This window comes from Lepidochelys kempii, chromosome 28 (genome assembly GCF_965140285.1).
Source record: "Lepidochelys kempii isolate rLepKem1 chromosome 28, rLepKem1.hap1, whole genome shotgun sequence".
NCBI classification, from domain to species: domain Eukaryota; kingdom Metazoa; phylum Chordata; order Testudines; family Cheloniidae; genus Lepidochelys; species Lepidochelys kempii.
The window spans coordinates 1,211,309-1,228,319 of NC_136407.1; the positions used below are offsets into that span (position 1 = coordinate 1,211,309).

The following is a 17,011-nucleotide window of genomic DNA, read 5'->3' on the forward strand; positions in this document are numbered from 1 at the left end:
TGAGACTTGGCTGAGTAGCTGACCACAGGTGTGGCCAGCTCAATCAGGGCCCAGCTGGCCCTAATAAGACAGCTGTTAGGGAGGAGCTGGGTCAGAGTCTTACTCCAGCCTTGAGGTGGGAAGGACCTGGCTGCCTTGGAGCACAGGATACTGGAAGCAGGACAGGGGAAAGGAAAGAGGAACTGGCAACTTCCCAGGCTGAGGCCTTGTTTAAGGCCTAAGGAGGTACTGAGGCTGCAGAGGCAGCTGGTCCAACTGCCTTGCCAGTGATGAGTGGCCATTACAGACTGCAGTCTGCCCCAGGGAGCGGGGGCTAGATGATGACTGCCATAGCCACTGAGGCCCACAGGGGGTACTGCTGTGGGCAGAACCCCAAGGTAAAGGGCACTGGGGTCTGGGACAGAAGAGAAACAGGCCACCAGGAGGTGCTCCGAGTGCTGGAATCCAGCTAATTCCTGGATGACCAGCAGGAGGTGGTGAGTCAGCGTTCTGCTACGTACACCATGGCTGAATCATAGAAGGTTAGGGTTGGAAGGAACCTCAGGAGGTCATCTAGTCCAACCTCCTGCTTGAAGCAGGACCAATCCCCAATTTTTGGCCCAGATCCCTAAATGGCTCCCTCAAGGATTGAACTCACAACCCTGGGTTTAGCAGGCCAATGCTCAAACCACTGAGCTATCCCTCAGGGTCTGTGTGCTCAATGTCCCATAAAGCGTGCCTTTCCATGTAATTAAAGGCTTAGTTGGTTTTCAAATAACATATATATTATTAGGATCAAGTAAATTTATTTCAGGATAGGAATGGTTAAATTGCCCCCATAGTATACTTGTCAAAAATTTGTCTACACAGGTCTATAATAGACAAATCCATTGGGCCTCACAGATGTAGGGAAAAAGAGAGACCCTTTTTCAGGCCCATAAGGTCTAGGGACCTATACAGATCCATGGGGGTGCATAATATAAATGATAAAGGTATATGCAGGCCTACTGCATCCAGGCTTGAGGTGGTTGACCCATATGCAGACCTGCAGGATCCGTATCTCAGCCCACATATAGCCACCAAGGGTCCCTATACAGGGCCAGCCCACACACCAAGACCTATAACCTAAAGATGTTTAAAATCCATACTTTAAGGGTCCCTATACTGAGCCATAGGGTCCATAATCTATAGGGTCAGCCCATATACAGACCCACAGGCTCATATATATAATTATAATATAAACCTCCATAAAGTCCATAATCTATACCTCCAGTCCATCTACAGATCCCTAGTGTATAACTAATAATAATATAGCCCCCCTATAGGGTCCATAATCTATAGGGTCAGCACATAATGAAAACCACGTGGTCACCAGCATGGCTACTTAGTACCCCCCACTTAAGGCAATGCGCATGCGCAACCCCAACCCCCGCCTTTGCCAAGACGAGCATGCGCAGTGAGTTCGACAGACGCACGCGTCCTTTCCGCGCCCCCTTCAGATGACCGCGCATGCGCACGGAGCCGGCCTCAAGCTAGCTTTGTCGGCGCGGAGACAGAGCAGCTGCCGTGCTGAGGAGGTGGCGCGTGCGCACTGGAGTTTCTTTCCCTCCCTCCCTCCCTCCCCCGGCCGTTAGGAGCGCGTGAGGCTCAAGGGCGGTTTGAGGGTGCGCGCGCGCGCGGCGGTGGGGGGAGGGAGGGTGCGCGCGCGCGCGGCGGTGGGGGGAGGGAGCGCGCGCGCGCGCGCGCTGAAGGAAAAAAGGCGCCAAAACTGTCCCCACCTGTTGAGGCTAATAGAGGGACCCTGGCTTGGGTCAAACACGCCCCATTTCGGTACCCATTGCCTCCCCGCGCCTGGTTTACCTCATGAAAAGGCTCAGTCGCCCCTCCCCTTCCATGGCCTGCCTTCCTGGGTCAATATGGCGCCAGGGACCGATGCCAGTATGGCGTCGCCAGGGAGCCAATACGCCAAGATAACTGTCTGTTTTACCTCTCGAAAAGTGGGCCCGGTCGTCCCTGGCTTGGCGTTGCCTCCTGTGTCAAGATGGTGCCCCCTGCACACAAAACGTGCCGACGTCATCTCACGGGAAGGCCAAAAAACCCTAATAACTGTGTCTCTTTTACCCCATAAAAGTGTCCACAGGGGGCCAGGTTGCTCCCCTGCTTGGTGTTGCTTCCTGTTCTAATATGGCGCCCAGATGCTCCTGTGCTTAAAACGTGCCAATGTGTAGACATGGGAGGGCCAAAAAACCTAAATGCCCATGTCTGTTTTACCTCATGAAAGGTGTTGATATACGGCCTGGTCGCCCCGCTGCATGGCATTGCCTGTTGTATCAATATGGTGCCCTAGTCGCTACCATGGCTGCACCAAAAATGTGCCAACCTCGTGCCTATTTGCCTCCCCCATCCTGGCCAGAAAAGCACGAAGATGGTAACACTGGCAGGGCAAAAAAGCTAAAAAAATCATGTCTATTTTACCTCATAAAAGGTGCCAATGTGGATCTTGGTTGCCCATGGTTGTCCAAAATACTCAAAACTCCCTAGTCGTTGTCTCATGGGAGAGGCGTGCTTAGGAGGAGAGAAAATAATGCTAGATAGATATGGCACCCCTATTTTTAATAGGGTGTTCAGTGGAAATGGAGTTGAACATGGGCATGGTTTTCACCCCATTTTGCACAACACAAGAGCCATGGGATGCCCTGTTGATCCCTCCTTTCCACACATCCGGGACCAATTCTGCTTTCGCTCACACTGGTGTACATCTGGAGTCACTCCACTAGAATCAACCGAGGTATACTTGTGTAAAGCAGAGGCCCAGTGTGAGGGGAGAGTTGGGCCTCGCAGGCCGGATTAACGCCCATCGCAAGCATCCTCCAGAGACACAAGGGTCTTAAGAGCCACCTCTTGTTGCCACCACATTGCAGGGCGTTGAGTAATCCCTTTCCATACATACACTTCAAAGCCTCACCTGGTGTAAATCAGCTGCTTACACCAGCTGAGGATCTGGCCTACAGGGTTCGGCAAATGTTCCATAAGAGGCATGTAAACATTTCATCCTCACGACATTCCTGTGTGCTATAAGTTGTTAAACATTTAGCTAGCTCACTATCAATCAGGGCAAACTTTAGCCTCACTTGGGCGCCCATTTCAGCAGTCCATGCCTCCCCACCCAAGTGTATAAACACATCTTTAATTCCCATTAACTCCCCCGGGGTTTAAGCGCGTCTTAAGTGTCTTGCTGAATTAGGGCCTTAGATTATGAGCTCTTTGGAACAGACGCCATCTTTTGTTACGTGTGTACAGCTAACACAATGAAAAGAATGCACAGTAATGTACTCTGGTTTAAATCCAAAGTAATTCCAGTAAATTGACTACACCTCTTTGTATTTACACTGACATAAGTGTAATAACAGTAGCAATAAATACATTTGTAGAGAGAGGTCTTTGGACCAGGAGGACTCTGGATCCTAGCAACCAAAGGAGCTCTTGAACCTGATTCTCATTTATACAAAGTTCCTAGAAGTATAAAGAGACCTTACAATAGACTTGAGATTTAGGTCCATTGGCTTTAATTAACATATGACAGTTAATTCACTTGGCCACTTTGTGCCACTGGCAAACTGGGAAACACTTAAGTGATGGAAAAGAAAAGAAGGCATTTCTCACACAAAACCTGCTTCAATTTAGAAATCAATTCAGTTAATAGATTCATAGATATTAAGTCCAGAAAAGATCATTTTGACCATCTAGTCTGACCTCCTGTATGACATTGGCACAGGATGGGGAGCCTCACCCATTAATTTCTGCACAATGCCCATAGCTTCTGTCTGAGCTAGAGAGTGTCTTCTAGAAATAGATCCAGTTTTCGTATAAAGACCGCAAGTAATAGAGGAGGTAGTTAAATGCGTGTATGCTTGTCTGGATGCAACCTAAATCTATATGGCCCTTTTAAATCAATTTAAGATTCTACACTCAAGGGATGGACAAATGGGTGTAACTTTTATGTGTCCACAAGATCAGAGTTCAGTGTCAGAGGTATTTGTGATTAGTGGTGGGGTGCTGCATTGTGTTTCTTTCTTGCTTTAATTTCAGCACTTGGGAAGACGATGAAGAAAACGTTTGCCCCTCCGTTGGCAAAACCCCATGTCCTTTCTTTGCGGGAAGGACCTGAGCATCATGGGAGAAAGGAGGACACTAGGGCAAAAGAGGCGATGACCTACCTGCTGAGCCAAGGGACAAGCGACTCAACTGAAACAAAACTGAAAGCGGGCCATCCGGACACTGATGTGAAGAGGTGGAAGAAATCTAGGGTAACAAAGGAAGAGGATATGGGCCACGTGAAAGGTCCAGAAACAGCCCAAGATGTAGAAAAGAGAGCCAAAAGGAACTCAAGCAGAGCATCAGCTAAGGTGATTTCATGTCAGAATCTAATAACATGAATAAAACTTTCCTTTCATTAGTTCCTATATAGTTGTATCTCTAAAAACTGGCTCAGCCCTGCTTATTCCAATAGCCAACTCTTCTCCCCAGATTGGGGGAATGCGGAGGGCCAGGTGACACAATCAGACCTGGAGTATGTAAGGAAGAGTCCTGGAGAGAGAAGGGTTTGCAGGTGGATGTTGGCAGATGCCTGCAGATACTGGCATAAGAAGGCTCCTGCAGGCACCTGAGTTGGGGAAGCCAGATGAGACACTGGCGGGGAAGGAGGCCTGCAGAGAAGGCCAGGACAGGAAGGAGCAGGAAGACACTCAGTGTGAGACTGGCGAGGAAGAGACTTTTGAGTTTGTTTTATGTGAATAAACCTGATCCAAGAAGTGGGGTTGTTACTGGACATGAGCCCTTGTATTTTTATGTCTGGTTTTGTAAGCATGTCCTTTTAAAGTGAGGTGTAACTTGGGGATACGCAAGACAAATCAGGCTCCTGAAAGGGGTACAGTCGCCTGGAAAGGTTGAGAGCCACTGATCTAGTGGTCCCTTTTGGAGGCTTAAATTCTATAACTCTGATGTTGCCATTTTTGGTTCGATGAGACTTTTATTGGCTCGAAAAATGTTGCCAGAGTGTGATGAAAACCCAGACCTTCTCAGGTGTCTGTTGTGGGGCCAGGATGGGCATTTCGGGATTTGATCCCCTGTGCCCATTTGACGTTCCTGAGTCGCTGGCAGGTTATTGTATACATGGTACTCTCACCTCGATCCATCTTGTAGATTCTGCAGCCGAAAGAGACCTTCTGCGTAACGCAGGTCATAGACTTTCACCCACTTCTCCTGTATTGGGCCCAATTGCTTGTGCTGGACTAAAACATCTTCCAGAAAGGCTCCAGTCTCGATTGGAAGGCTTCCAGAAATGGAGACTCCACCCCTGCACGTGGGAGTTTGTTTACCTGCACTGTTTAAAAACTATTGTAACTCATTTCTCATTTGAATGTGTCTGACTTTAAATTCCAGCTGCTAGTTTTGGTCCTGCTTTTCTCCGGTAGATTAAAGAGCCCTTTAGTATGTGGAATTTTCTCCCCGTTAAAGTACTGATACACTGTGATCAAGTAATCTCTTGGCGTTCATTTTGATAACCTTAACATACTGAGCTTTTTACGGCTGTGTGGGAACCTAGGCTCACAGTCGGGGTCCACCCTAAGACACATAACCTGCCTTGTGTGGGGTATTCTGTGGATTAAAGCATGCAAAGTGTTTTCAGTAGGAATAGTGCTACATCGTCGCATTAAATATTAATAATGTTATTTCCCAGGATTTGGCGTGTCTCTTTGACAGTGCTATGAATAATAACATCCTGGCTCGTGACTGAAAGTAAATATTAACAAAGGATGGTGTTATGTAGCCCTAAAAGCGATCTCAGAAGCCCCCAAATCATGGAAACTTCTCAGAGGGCAGAGGTGTCCAGGAGCTTGATCCCTAACAGAAGCCCTGTGGAGCAGCTCTAAATTTGCTAAATTAAAAGAACACTTATTGGATCTCTGTTAGGGTTAAGTCCAGCTGTTAACGGATGATGCCATTTGTCACTCACTCTGCCCTCTCTTTGTAGGAGATGTGTCACCTCTCCGACTTGCAGTTTGAGGAAATTGTCCAGTGTGTGCTGCAGAAGTCCTTGCAAGAGTGTATGGGTAAGTCGACAGGGCCTCTTGAGCAACCCCAAGAGAAGCTCGTCTCGTGAAACCTAAAATGAGAACAGCTAAATTGGTGCCCTGTGAAGTATTTATTTGGATGAGCCAGACATTTTGTAGATCCGAATTGTTTCCTGTCCCTTTTAACGGGCTAAAATATGTCCTCAACATGCCTGAAAGCTAGGATTTTAGCTTCTTCAGCAGTTTAAAAACATAATGAGTCCTGATCGTGAGCTGGAGTAAATTGACATCACTTCTTTGATGGAGTTATACCAGCTGAGGATCTGGCCTGGGGCCCAATTAAGAGAATCTTGTTCCCTTGGCATGTCAAAACAAAGGCCACCATGCCCGAATCACCATGCCATGGCTTTTGTCTTGGGCTCTCCGCGTGCTGGGGGCATCTTGGCAAAGCACATAAGGTTTCACGCAAATTAAGTGGACCCTCCCCTCACTTTATGTTGACTCCGAGAAATCATTTCCATCAGAAACAAGGCATCGTGAAATTGAGGTAATATAAAGATAATTGTCCCCATCCCACAGCATTGTAAGTTTCCTGCTTAAATATTTTGTGTGTCTGTTTTCGATTTTAGGTCCACTTTATGTCTTGTGCCTTTGGAGGTGTAAAGAAGTAAACACCCCTGTATTGCGGGCTAACTCTGAGCGACGCCAGTCCTGATCTGTGCTAGCAAAAATCGCTGGTTATCAGCAGTGAATAACTTTCTTAGTTTAGACTTGGCCCGACTTTCTGCAGCAGAATCGTTTGGTAGGAATTCACAGCTTGTGTTAGGTGCAAGATCAGACTGGATCATCATAATGCTCCCTTCTGACCTTAAAGCAAATAAATCCTCTTAAAGACTCAAGCACGTGCTTAACCTGGGGCCTGTGAAAACTCAACGGCAGCATGGCCTAGTGCGTAGAGCACTGTCCCACAACTAGGAGATGTGGCCTGCTGCGTGACCATGGGCAAATCGCTTCCCTGCGCTGTGCCTCAGTTTTGCCACCTTTAAAATGGGAATAATGATACTCACCTCCTTTGTAAAGCACCTTGAGCTCTCTTCTGATGAGTGCTGTAGAAAAGCTAGATATTATTGATTTGTATTATTATTTAACGGGGCTACGTAGGGAGTCACTTTGCAGGGTTGCAGCCTGTTGAGCTGAAATGACAGCATGCAGAAAATCTGTTGGAATCCGGAAATGCATTTCCCTCCGTAGTCCAGTTATTACCTGCGTCAGCATCCAACCTTTCAATGTGTGACGCCTCATGAAATTATGACCATCTAGGCACAAGCTGCCAGATAAAATGTGTGAGGTTTACAGAGCTCTAATCTCAATTTGCAGAAGAGTCCAAGAGGACATTTCAAGAGGTAGAAGCTACCGAGGTGGCAGAACAACAAGGTTTAAAGAGGTGAGTTTATATCAGTCCCATTATTCTGCAGTATATTGTCTTATGCCTGGCTGTAGCAGGACGGTTACCCCGCTCCTGAGATAAGAAGAGTGAGAACAGCTGAGGGAAGCTGACTGAGTAGCTGACCACAGGTGTAGCCAGCTCGATCAGGGCTCAGCTGGCCCTAATAAGAAGGCAGAGTCTCACTCCAGCTGGGAGTGGGAAGGACCTAGCTGCTGGGGAGCACAGGGTACCTGATGCAGAGCAGTGCTGGGGAAGGGCAAAGGGGAGCTGGGGGGGCTCCAGCCTGGCAACTGCCCAGGCTGAGGACTTGTTTAAGGTCTAAGGGGGTACTGGGGTGTAGAGGGGCAGCCCGGGGATAGGCAGAGGCAGCTGGTCTGACCCCCTTGCCAGTGATGAGTAGCTGTTACAGTCTGCAGTTTGCCCCAGGGAATGGGGGCTAGATGACGACTGGCAGTAGCCACTGAGGCAAGGTGGGTTTAGGGGGTTGGGGGTTCCCCTGGGAGGGGAGACCTGGAGTGTGGGGGTACTGCTGGGGCAGAACCCCGAGGTAAAGGGCACCGAGGTCTGGGAGGGACACAGGGGCCTGAGGCAGGCGAGACACTGGCCAGCAGAGGGCGCTCCGGGGCTGAAAGAGCTAATTCCCGAGGCAACCAGCAGGAGGTGCTGTGCCAGTGAGTCTACGACCTTTTACACTTGCGTTAAGATTGTAGGGCCAGTTACCCTGAGAAATACACCCTTCAGCCAAAGGGCGAGTTCCCCGCCTTGTGTAAACCGGTGTAACTCCATTTACTCAGATCACCACCACTGGAGGACCTGGCCCAAATTCCATAAGTCCCGTCGGTAAAGCCTATCTACGAGGTGTGTGAACCAAGGTTACAGAATATGCTCTTCTCCTCCTTCTAGCTAGTTGTTTCCAAATAGTGCTCGGTGGGCAAACACAGGGGAGGCATCCCTTATCTGTAGCCATAGAAACAGAGGGAAAAGAACCCATGAGAAAGAGTGACAGAGTCAGGCCAGTGTGAACAGTCAGGGGAGCAGGGAAGAGACGGCCAGGGAGGGGTGGTGGGCCCTGTTATTGAAAAGAGAGTCTGGAAAAACCAGAGCAGCCAGAAACTTTAACAATTGAGGTTAAAGCTGAAGGAATCCAAAAGCGAAAAGTGGCATTTCTGCCCTGTGGCAGGTCTCCTCTGTTCTGTCCAGGGTCTTATCCCAGTTCCATGACCCTCGTATAAAGATAAGGAAAACTGTTCTCCTTTGTACTGCTGTTGTGGTTATATTAGTAAGTGACATGACTAACGCTGGTCTCAAGTGCTTTGTTCTCTCATCCTCTCCCCAAGGGCAGGATCGCACGTGTGCTGGAGGGTCTTGGGTTGGTAGGGTTGTCCAATACCTCCACCTGCTGCTCTGTGCTTCTTTCCAAGAAGGGAGGGAGTGCTCCTGGGGTTGGGATGGTCCTGACTTCCTGTAGCTGGCTCTGAGAAGACTGGTCGCCCACAGTTCCCGTCCCGCATACCCTGGGCCCAGGCCATGAAGCAGAAAAGGGCCGCGCCCTTGAACTGGACTCAGTCAGCTCATGAAATCTGGATATTTCGACGCTCACGTTCCTCCCCAGTTGGGGAAAAGTGTCAACAATTTGAGCCGATGTTCTGAAAAATTGTGATTCAGATCTATGTAGAAACGGGGATGTGAAATGTAGACATGTCGGGTTGACGCCAGCTGCCACAGAGTTTCTTGGGAGTTGTACAAACTTTTGGGGGCAGGGACTGTCTCCCACGGTGTGTACATGCTGTTCCTGGTGCACAGGGACCTTTGGGTCCTGCCACCTTAGATGTAATCAATGGTATTAATCCATATTTCCATTCGTTCTCGTGGATCAGAGCAGCAGTGGGGCTGGGAGGCAGGAGTCCTGGGTTCTATTGCCCAGCTATTTAGGGAAAGCAGGGGGGAGTTGGGATCAGGATCCCTGGGTTTTATTCAGAGTTCTGGTAGGGGAGTGTGATGTAGAAGTTGGAGCAGGAGGGAATGGGATTCAGGACTCCTGGGTCCTATCCCTGGCTGTGGGAGAGGAGTGGGGTCCAGTGGGTTAGAGCAGCGGGAGGGGGAAGGTTTAGCAGTGAGAACAGAGAACTGGATGTCAGATTTCCTAGATTCCCTTCCTGGCTCTGCCTCTTTCTTCCCTTCTCTGTGACTGTGTTTCACAGGGAATGCTGTGAGATTTCAATTAAAATGTCCCGAGCGCCTTGCGATCACCAAAGGAACCCAAATGTATATCACTGCCATTCTCACGGAGCATGAAACTGTTACCATTCCCATGTGTTGCCTATAAACAAGCCAGCCTTCTCATGTTTGTTTAGCTTATCGACTCAGACCTTTTGCCCTTTTTAACTTCATTTTTGCAGGGGAAGCTGGAAGGGGAATACACCGGCTTTAGAAGCGTAAGTTATGGTCTGGCCTCTAGATGGTGCATGTTCTCTGTAAAAATATTATCCACCCAAAAGTAGCTGCTTGAGAATGCTGAAAAAAATGAAAAGCAAGATATTCAAAGGGGTGCAGAGACCCGATCCCCCACTTGCCCCCTGGGCAAAACGGATGTGAAATGAGAACCGTTGTCTTTTCACATCTGTTTTGCAGCAATGTAACTGATGACACAAGGTGCTAATGTGATCTATCTATATCTCCATAGTCTCTCTCTCATATTGGTGTAGGCAGGTGTACTGTCACCTTTATGATAGGTTAACCTCCTGTTAACGGTGAGTCAAGGTGTCGTCTTTTTGTTGTGTGTCTGTACAGCACCAGCAGGTAATCCAAACAATAAATAACAGCCATGAATTGATCCTCGCCAATATTTGTTTTAGGGAGACTTTGGAGACCTCCCTACCTGCAGGGAATTTGGTTCAGCACAGCGATGAGCCCAAAGGAACAGTCTCTGCCGTGGACCTAAAAGAGTCTCTGCCCAAAGCAAAGAAACGCAATAAACTTTCTTTAAACAAGATGAGAAAGGAACTGCGTAAGTCTTTTGTGTGTGCAAATACAGACGTACATTTGTAATTATAGTGGGCCACTGCATCAAAGTCTCTCTCCTATGAAGACGGATGGGGATTGGTGCTTCTTTGGCCTTAGCGGTGAGCCAGTGTTTGGGGCCTTGCCGGGTGAGGATGAGAAACTGATGATCCAAGTCAGGTGTTTCTTTGGTGCAATCCTGCTTGTTTACAAAGAATGTCTTGTTTCCTTGAACACAGTAGAAACCAATAACAGCAGACAGTTTCTTTAAGCCGGGGCTGAAGTAGGATTTTAAGTGCCACACTGGCCTTTGTCCTAGCCCTCTGCACTGCAGTGTGTTTCCTGGATGGAAGCAGAGATGTGAAGGAGTTTTTAAGCCTGAGAGAAGTGTGCTCACTCACCAGCAGGCCCATGACTTTGACCTGCCATGTGGGAAGACTTGTGCCTTAGCTCTTCGAGCCCGATGGGGATGCAGGAATAAGAGGGAAGAAAGTAGCTGCTGGAAGGTGACACCCCCTCCCCCCCGCTCCCGCTGGGATCAGTGACTGAAACCAGAGCCCCATCAAGACAAACAATAACTCCATCACCTGTTGTGTTACAACAGCCTCTGCCCCCACCACCCCTGTCTGTGTTTTTGAGTCTGGTGTTTTCTCTTGGTCGCTAGCAGATGAGAGCACGGAAGCAAACAAAGAAAGGCGTAAGCGTCAACGGAAAGGAGAGCCGAAGAAAATAGTTCAAGGCTACACCCTGATCGCTGACCAAGAGGAAACAGAGGAAGGAGGAGAAAGCACTTTCAGTGAGCTCAGTCAGTCCTGTGTTTCTGAAAGTTTAACACCAGGGGAGGGGGAAGGAAAACCTGGGTGTAAATTGAATAAATGTGGAGACTTCCAGATTTGGCACTGGGGCTAGCCCCACACTTTCCAAAACCATGGGGAGGCCTTGTTTACACTCAAGAAAATTAATCTGGATTCATTAAAGGTGTGAATCTGGATTATGTAGGAATGTTCCCATTCAGCATAAAAATGGCCTTCATAGTTTAATAACCCCAAACTTAGAAATCAGTAGATCTCAAGGCACATCACACTCTTTGATGTGTTTATCCTCACAGCAGCTCTATAGGGTAGGTTATCCCTATGGTACAGGTGGGAAACTGAGGCACAGCGAGGTGACTTGCCGCAGGCCATATAGGAAGCTTGTGGCACTGCAGGAAACTGACAGGTTTGGCAAGTCCTAGGCTAGAGGATTCGTAGGTTCCAAGGCCAGAAAGGATCTATGTGATCATGTCATCTGCCACATGGGCTTAGGCTAGCTCATCCAATAGAGTTCTATCAAATTAGTGATGCCCGTTAAGTCACCCTGTTTAGTGGTGGTTTCACCAATGATGAGATTAACTACATTTCCTCAGGTTCCGTGTCTTTGACTTGTGATTTCGGAGCCTCCGGTTTGTGCTGGGTGCTAGTAGTAGGCCCCTGAAGCTGCTGTGTGTTTGTGTTGTTGTGCTGTAGATCAGTGCGTGGCGTGGGTCCAGTGTTCTTATCCCAGCTGTGAGAAATGGCGCCGTCTTAGCAGTGATATTGATCCCTCTGTTCTTCCCGAAGACTGGACATGCAGCCAAAACACAGGTAAACAGGAGAGTGGCCTTTTTTTGACCTCTAGGTCACCAGCTCAAATCTAGCCCAAGCTGCTAGTGACCATTTGATTGGTTGTGGGGCGGGAACAAGTTTAAATTCTAAAGCTTCAGTCTAAATTCTAAAGCACATGTGTCCTTGTCACAAAAATCCTCCACAGTAGGGCCTAGAGAGCAGCTTTTCCAGGCCATTCACCTCCCATTTAGTCACACAAACAAGGGATGTTTAGAGCTGGATTTTCCCCAAAAGCTCTCCTTCCCGCTGGCCTGAGAGCTTTGGAAACCTGAAATGGGTTTCACTCTCTTTTGAAAATTCAGTCCTGCTTGCAAGTGCCGAGAAGTCTTGAAATTTTTCCTGGTTGGCGCTGAGGCTGTAGATCCAACCTGATTGCAATTCTAAGGCAAAAATCACCTTTCCATTGTTCCTACTCCAAAAGGCCAGGAGGATTTCTCCTCCAGGTGTCCTGACATTCAGAATTAGCAAATCATTCATTGGCTTCAGTGAAGTCCGCAATGCTGATTTACACTACCTGAGGATAAACAGATTCATAGACTTTTTAGGGGCCATTCTGAACACCTAGTCAGACTTCCTGTGTAGCACAAAGTGGAGAATTTCACCTTGCGCATAACTTCTGTTTGAGCTATAACAGGTCTTTGAGAAAGACATCCAGCCTTCATTTAAAATCCACCTGTGTACTAGATTAAAAAAGCTGTCTGGTATTAGAAACCTTTTCCCCATGCAAGTACTCTGATGAAGTCACGTCTTAACCTGCTCCTTGAACTAAACGGATTGAGTTTCTTTAGTCTCTCATTGCGAGGTTTCATTTCGACAAGGTTGAAAGCTTCGTTTCAGCGTTATCAGTTTGACGTTTGTATTATGTTATATTGCATTATATTATGTTAGATGAATCAAAACAATAAAGTTGAAACAAAACAATATGGTAAGGTTGAAATGAAATATTTCATTTCATGAAAAATTCTGATATTTCTACTTTGGGCCCTGACTCGAAATTAAACAAAATGTCACAATTCTCAGAATTTCCCATGGGAGGCTATTTCCCGCTCAGCTGTGATGGTTGGTGTGGTTTGTTTATCACAGACCTGGAGTACAACAGCTGCGATGTACCCGAGGAGACGTGGTCGGGATCTGAAAACGAGGTCGTGTATGCTTCCTATGTGCCTGGGTCAATCATATGGGCCAAACAGTTTGGCTACCCATGGTAGGTGTCAATAACGCTGGTAAAATGTTAAGCCACTTAACTATAAACAGAGGTAGAAGCTTTTGAAAATAGACTGCACAGTGCGCTTGTAAACCATAGTGTGGCCCACTTATCCCACTTGGGATAGAGTGCTGGATTGGGATTGCAGAAACTTGGGATCTGTTCCTGGCTGCCGAGTGACATTGGCAAAATTACGTCACTGCCCCGGGCCTCAGTTTCTCCTCTCAAACGCTGGCGTTTGTCTCTTCAGACGGTCAGCTCTTTGGTCACGCTGAGCCTGGCACAATGCGGGCCCTGATCTCGGGTTAGGCCTCTTGGTGTTCCTCTTATATAAGTGTGACTAAGTGGGACTGTTCTTAATGTTTCCTCTGAATAGTGTGGGGGTGCCTCAGTTTCCCCTAGGCAGTTCTAAAATATCTAGGGGGTGGGGTAAGGGTGTATGATCCTTGCAGAGCCCTAGAGGGCAGGTGTGGGCAGGGGTCTGGACACAGAGAATGGCCGACACCCTGTTTCCTGGCCACGGATGGCCTGGCCCTTCCCCCCTGCAAGGTGAGAGCTAAAGGGTTGGAGAACAAAGGGATCAGGTGACCTCCTGGCCCGGGAAAGGGACAAAGCCCAGAGGAGGAGGGGCTGGAGGGAGGTGGCAGTTTGGGGCTGGCTGGGACATGGAGTGAAGGGCAGACGTGGTTGTCTGGCTCACTGCCCCCAAAATGGACCCAGCTGAGGGGTCCTGTTCTCTGCACCTACAAGCTCTGTGTTAGACCATGTCCCTGTCGTCTAATAAACCTTCTGTGTTACTGGCTGGCTGAGAGTCCCATCTGACTGCAGAGTTGGGGGGCAGGACCCTCTGGCTTCCCCAGGACCCAGCCTGAGCGGACTCGCTGGGGGGAAGCGCACGGAGAGGCAGAGGAGGCTGAAGGCTCTGAGGTCAGACCTGGGAAGGTGGAAGCTGGGTGAGCTGTGTGTCCTGCAGACAGGCTGCTCACAGGAAGGCGACTGCCCCAGAGTCCTGACTGGCTTCATGGGGAGCAGTTCCAGAGCATCGCCCAGGGACTCCGTGACAATAAATAATTAAAAATAACACGGAAGCACCATTGGAGATCAGGGCTGGGCGCTGCACAGACAGGTAGTGAGAGACAGTCCCTGCCCCAGCAAGCTCACAGGCTAAATAAATAAGACAAGCACAGGGTTATTTTCCTGAAGGGGGAAGAGCTGAGGCCTAGGGACATTGGGGATATGTCTTCACTGCACAGATAACCTGGGCTCTAACTCCACTGTTTCCCTTATCCCAGCTCCCATCCACACACAAAATCCTCTGACCCGAGTTTAGTGGTGCTTTTGAATCTGGGCTCGCTGGCCTGGCTGGGGTACAGGGTAAAGCCTGAGTAAGGCTTTCATTCAGTCTGGTAACCTGGCACTTTGCAGTGAGGAGGGGCTGATAGTCCTCTAGCTCCTTGCCACAATTCCCCCTGTGTGCTCAGAAGGACAGACAGGTTCACGTTCACCCACAACTCACTGAGGACGAATCATAGAGTGGCTCATCTTACTGCCGCGCTAAGGACCACGAGATGTGCCCCCGAAGTCCTGGCAATGCACGGGGGATCTCAGTACCGGTGAGAACTCAGCACCTCGGATATGGCTCTGCAGAGTGGCTGCTCAGAGCTAGGCTAGGCTAAAACACCCAGGCTAACTCTGCAGTGAAGACAGACCCGAGATGGTTCACACACAGAGACTGAGGCAGAGCTGGGAAGCAAGGGGTGAGTCCCACTGCAGTACCTTTCAAAATCCCTTCCACCCACGGCCTCTGGTGTTATGTAGGGAAATACTGGTGCCACTGTCCTCTGAGTCAAATGTAAAACCAAAGATCACATCTACTCTTCACAAGTAAAATTCCCGCTGCTCATTCCATTCTGCCTCCCCAAATTCTCCCTTCCAGTTTCAGGTGGATAGGAAAATCTTTCTTCATTTCCCACCCCAAAGTGCTGTGCTGCTGTGCACCGTTTATCTGCTGCTGTGCCCCACCCCAGAGGTGGCTGCATCTCAACAGTGGGGGAAGTGATGCCCGTGTAATATGTGTGTATCAGTGTTTCAGATGTCCTGTGATCTTCACAGGTGAAAGAGGCTAGAAATGCCAGCAGATATCAGTTGTGTGGCAGCATGGTGTGCTCACATCCCCTTTTGGGACATGCTCGTTAGCCCACGTCAGCTTGGGGAGCCGGAGGCTGGGAATACAAGCTGCAGTGCAGAAAGCCTGGCCTGCGTCCCACATGATCTTGTTTTATTCCACACCGGTGGGATCAAAGAGATGGCAGCGAAAAACTCTCCAGTTGAGGCTGGCTTGCTGCGGTCTTTACAACAGCTGACTCTGCTGGAATCCCTCGCTGCGCTGTCCAAGCGTCCCCTGGCCTTTCTGGGCACTCTGCAGCCACAGCTGCTGTCTTCAGCTGAAAAACACAGACAGAGGCCTCTTCCCCTGACAGGAAGCTGGCAAATCTCAGTAACTCAGTCGCTCAGCGTAGGCTCCCCCAGGCGCTTCGCCTCTGCAGGGAGATGCATGTAGGGAGACCCATGCACGGGCGGGTGTTGGACTGAATTTGAAGGGTGCCGTGCTTAAAAGACAAATCGATTCTTACTCGCTAGGACTGCACAAGCTGGAAGGGAAACAGCTCCCAGTTCCTCTCCCGTTGCTGTTAGCAGGAGTTTTGCCAGGCCCATGAATTTAAAGATTTTATGATGGCAGATGGCTATTAAAACCTCAGGACCTCAGTGTCACGGAGTGTGGGGGAGTCCAGGCCCTGCACCCCTCTTCCTGGGATTCACTGAGACTCTCAGCCAGCCAGTAAAACGGAGGTTTTTTAGACGACAGGAACACAGTCCAAAACAGAGCTTGTGGGTACAACCAGGACCCCTCAGTCAAGTCCTTCTGGGGGAGCAGGGAGCTTAGACCCCAGCCCTGGGGTTCCCTGCGTTCTTCCACCCAGCCCCAAACTGAAACTAACCCCCCCCAGCAACTCTCTCCTGCAGCCTCTTCACATTCCTGGGCAGAGGTGTTACCTCCCCCACCCCCTCCTGGCTCAGGTGACAGGCTCTCAGGTCTCCCATCCCCAGGGCACATTCCCAGGTCAACACTCCCCCCTCCCTGCTGCGTCACATCGTCACACTCAGCAACAAGAAGGTCGAGTCTATACTTACATTTTCCCAGCACAGGGATGTTGGTTAGGGGTGTGATCTTTTTTTTTTTTTTTAACTGACTGAGCTATGCCAGGGAAGGCCCTGGGCTATACTGAAAAGTTACATCGGCATGGCCCTTCCAACTCTGATATTCTATTCTATGGCTGCTTTGGTCAGGAGTGTGAAAAAACCTAGCATAGACGCAGCTGTGACCATTAAGGTAGGCCTGATCTACACTAGAAAATTAGGTCGGCTTAATTGCATAAGTCGGGGCAGCTGTGCCGCTGTAGCATTTGAAGTATAGACATAGCAATAGCTAACTTTGTTTGGGGAAGTGATGTTCCTACAGCAACCAAACCCCCCCCTTTGTCAGGCTAGGCGGCGTCTGCACTCCAGGGTTCTGCGGGGATAGTCTCTGTAACGCAGACATATCCAAAGTCTTAATGTAAACGTGATTATACTGGGATAACCATGCCTATACCAGGACAGGGGA

The 17,011-nt window shown here is 49.1% G+C and overlaps 1 protein-coding gene across 3 annotated transcripts in view; it reads left to right on the plus strand.

Moving 5' to 3' along the window:
• Positions 1–1,549: 1,549 nt before the first annotated feature.
• ZCWPW1 (zinc finger CW-type and PWWP domain containing 1) overlaps positions 1,550–17,011 on the plus strand; it is a 28,381-nt gene continuing 12,919 nt past the window's right edge. For 2 of the 3 annotated variants that reach the window (XM_078850985.1, XM_078850986.1), the window contains exons 1-8: positions 1,550–1,643; positions 4,069–4,385; positions 6,014–6,092; positions 7,431–7,497; positions 10,356–10,507; positions 11,165–11,296; positions 12,006–12,122; positions 13,227–13,347. In XM_078850985.1, the coding sequence (XP_078707111.1) occupies positions 4,083–4,385; positions 6,014–6,092; positions 7,431–7,497; positions 10,356–10,507; positions 11,165–11,296; positions 12,006–12,122; positions 13,227–13,347 (971 nt within the window). In that variant the 5' untranslated portion in view covers positions 1,550–1,643; positions 4,069–4,082. The remainder of the gene's footprint in view (positions 1,644–4,068; positions 4,386–6,013; positions 6,093–7,430; positions 7,498–10,355; positions 10,508–11,164; positions 11,297–12,005; positions 12,123–13,226; positions 13,348–17,011) is intronic. The other variant, XM_073327005.2, reaches the window with a different exon arrangement.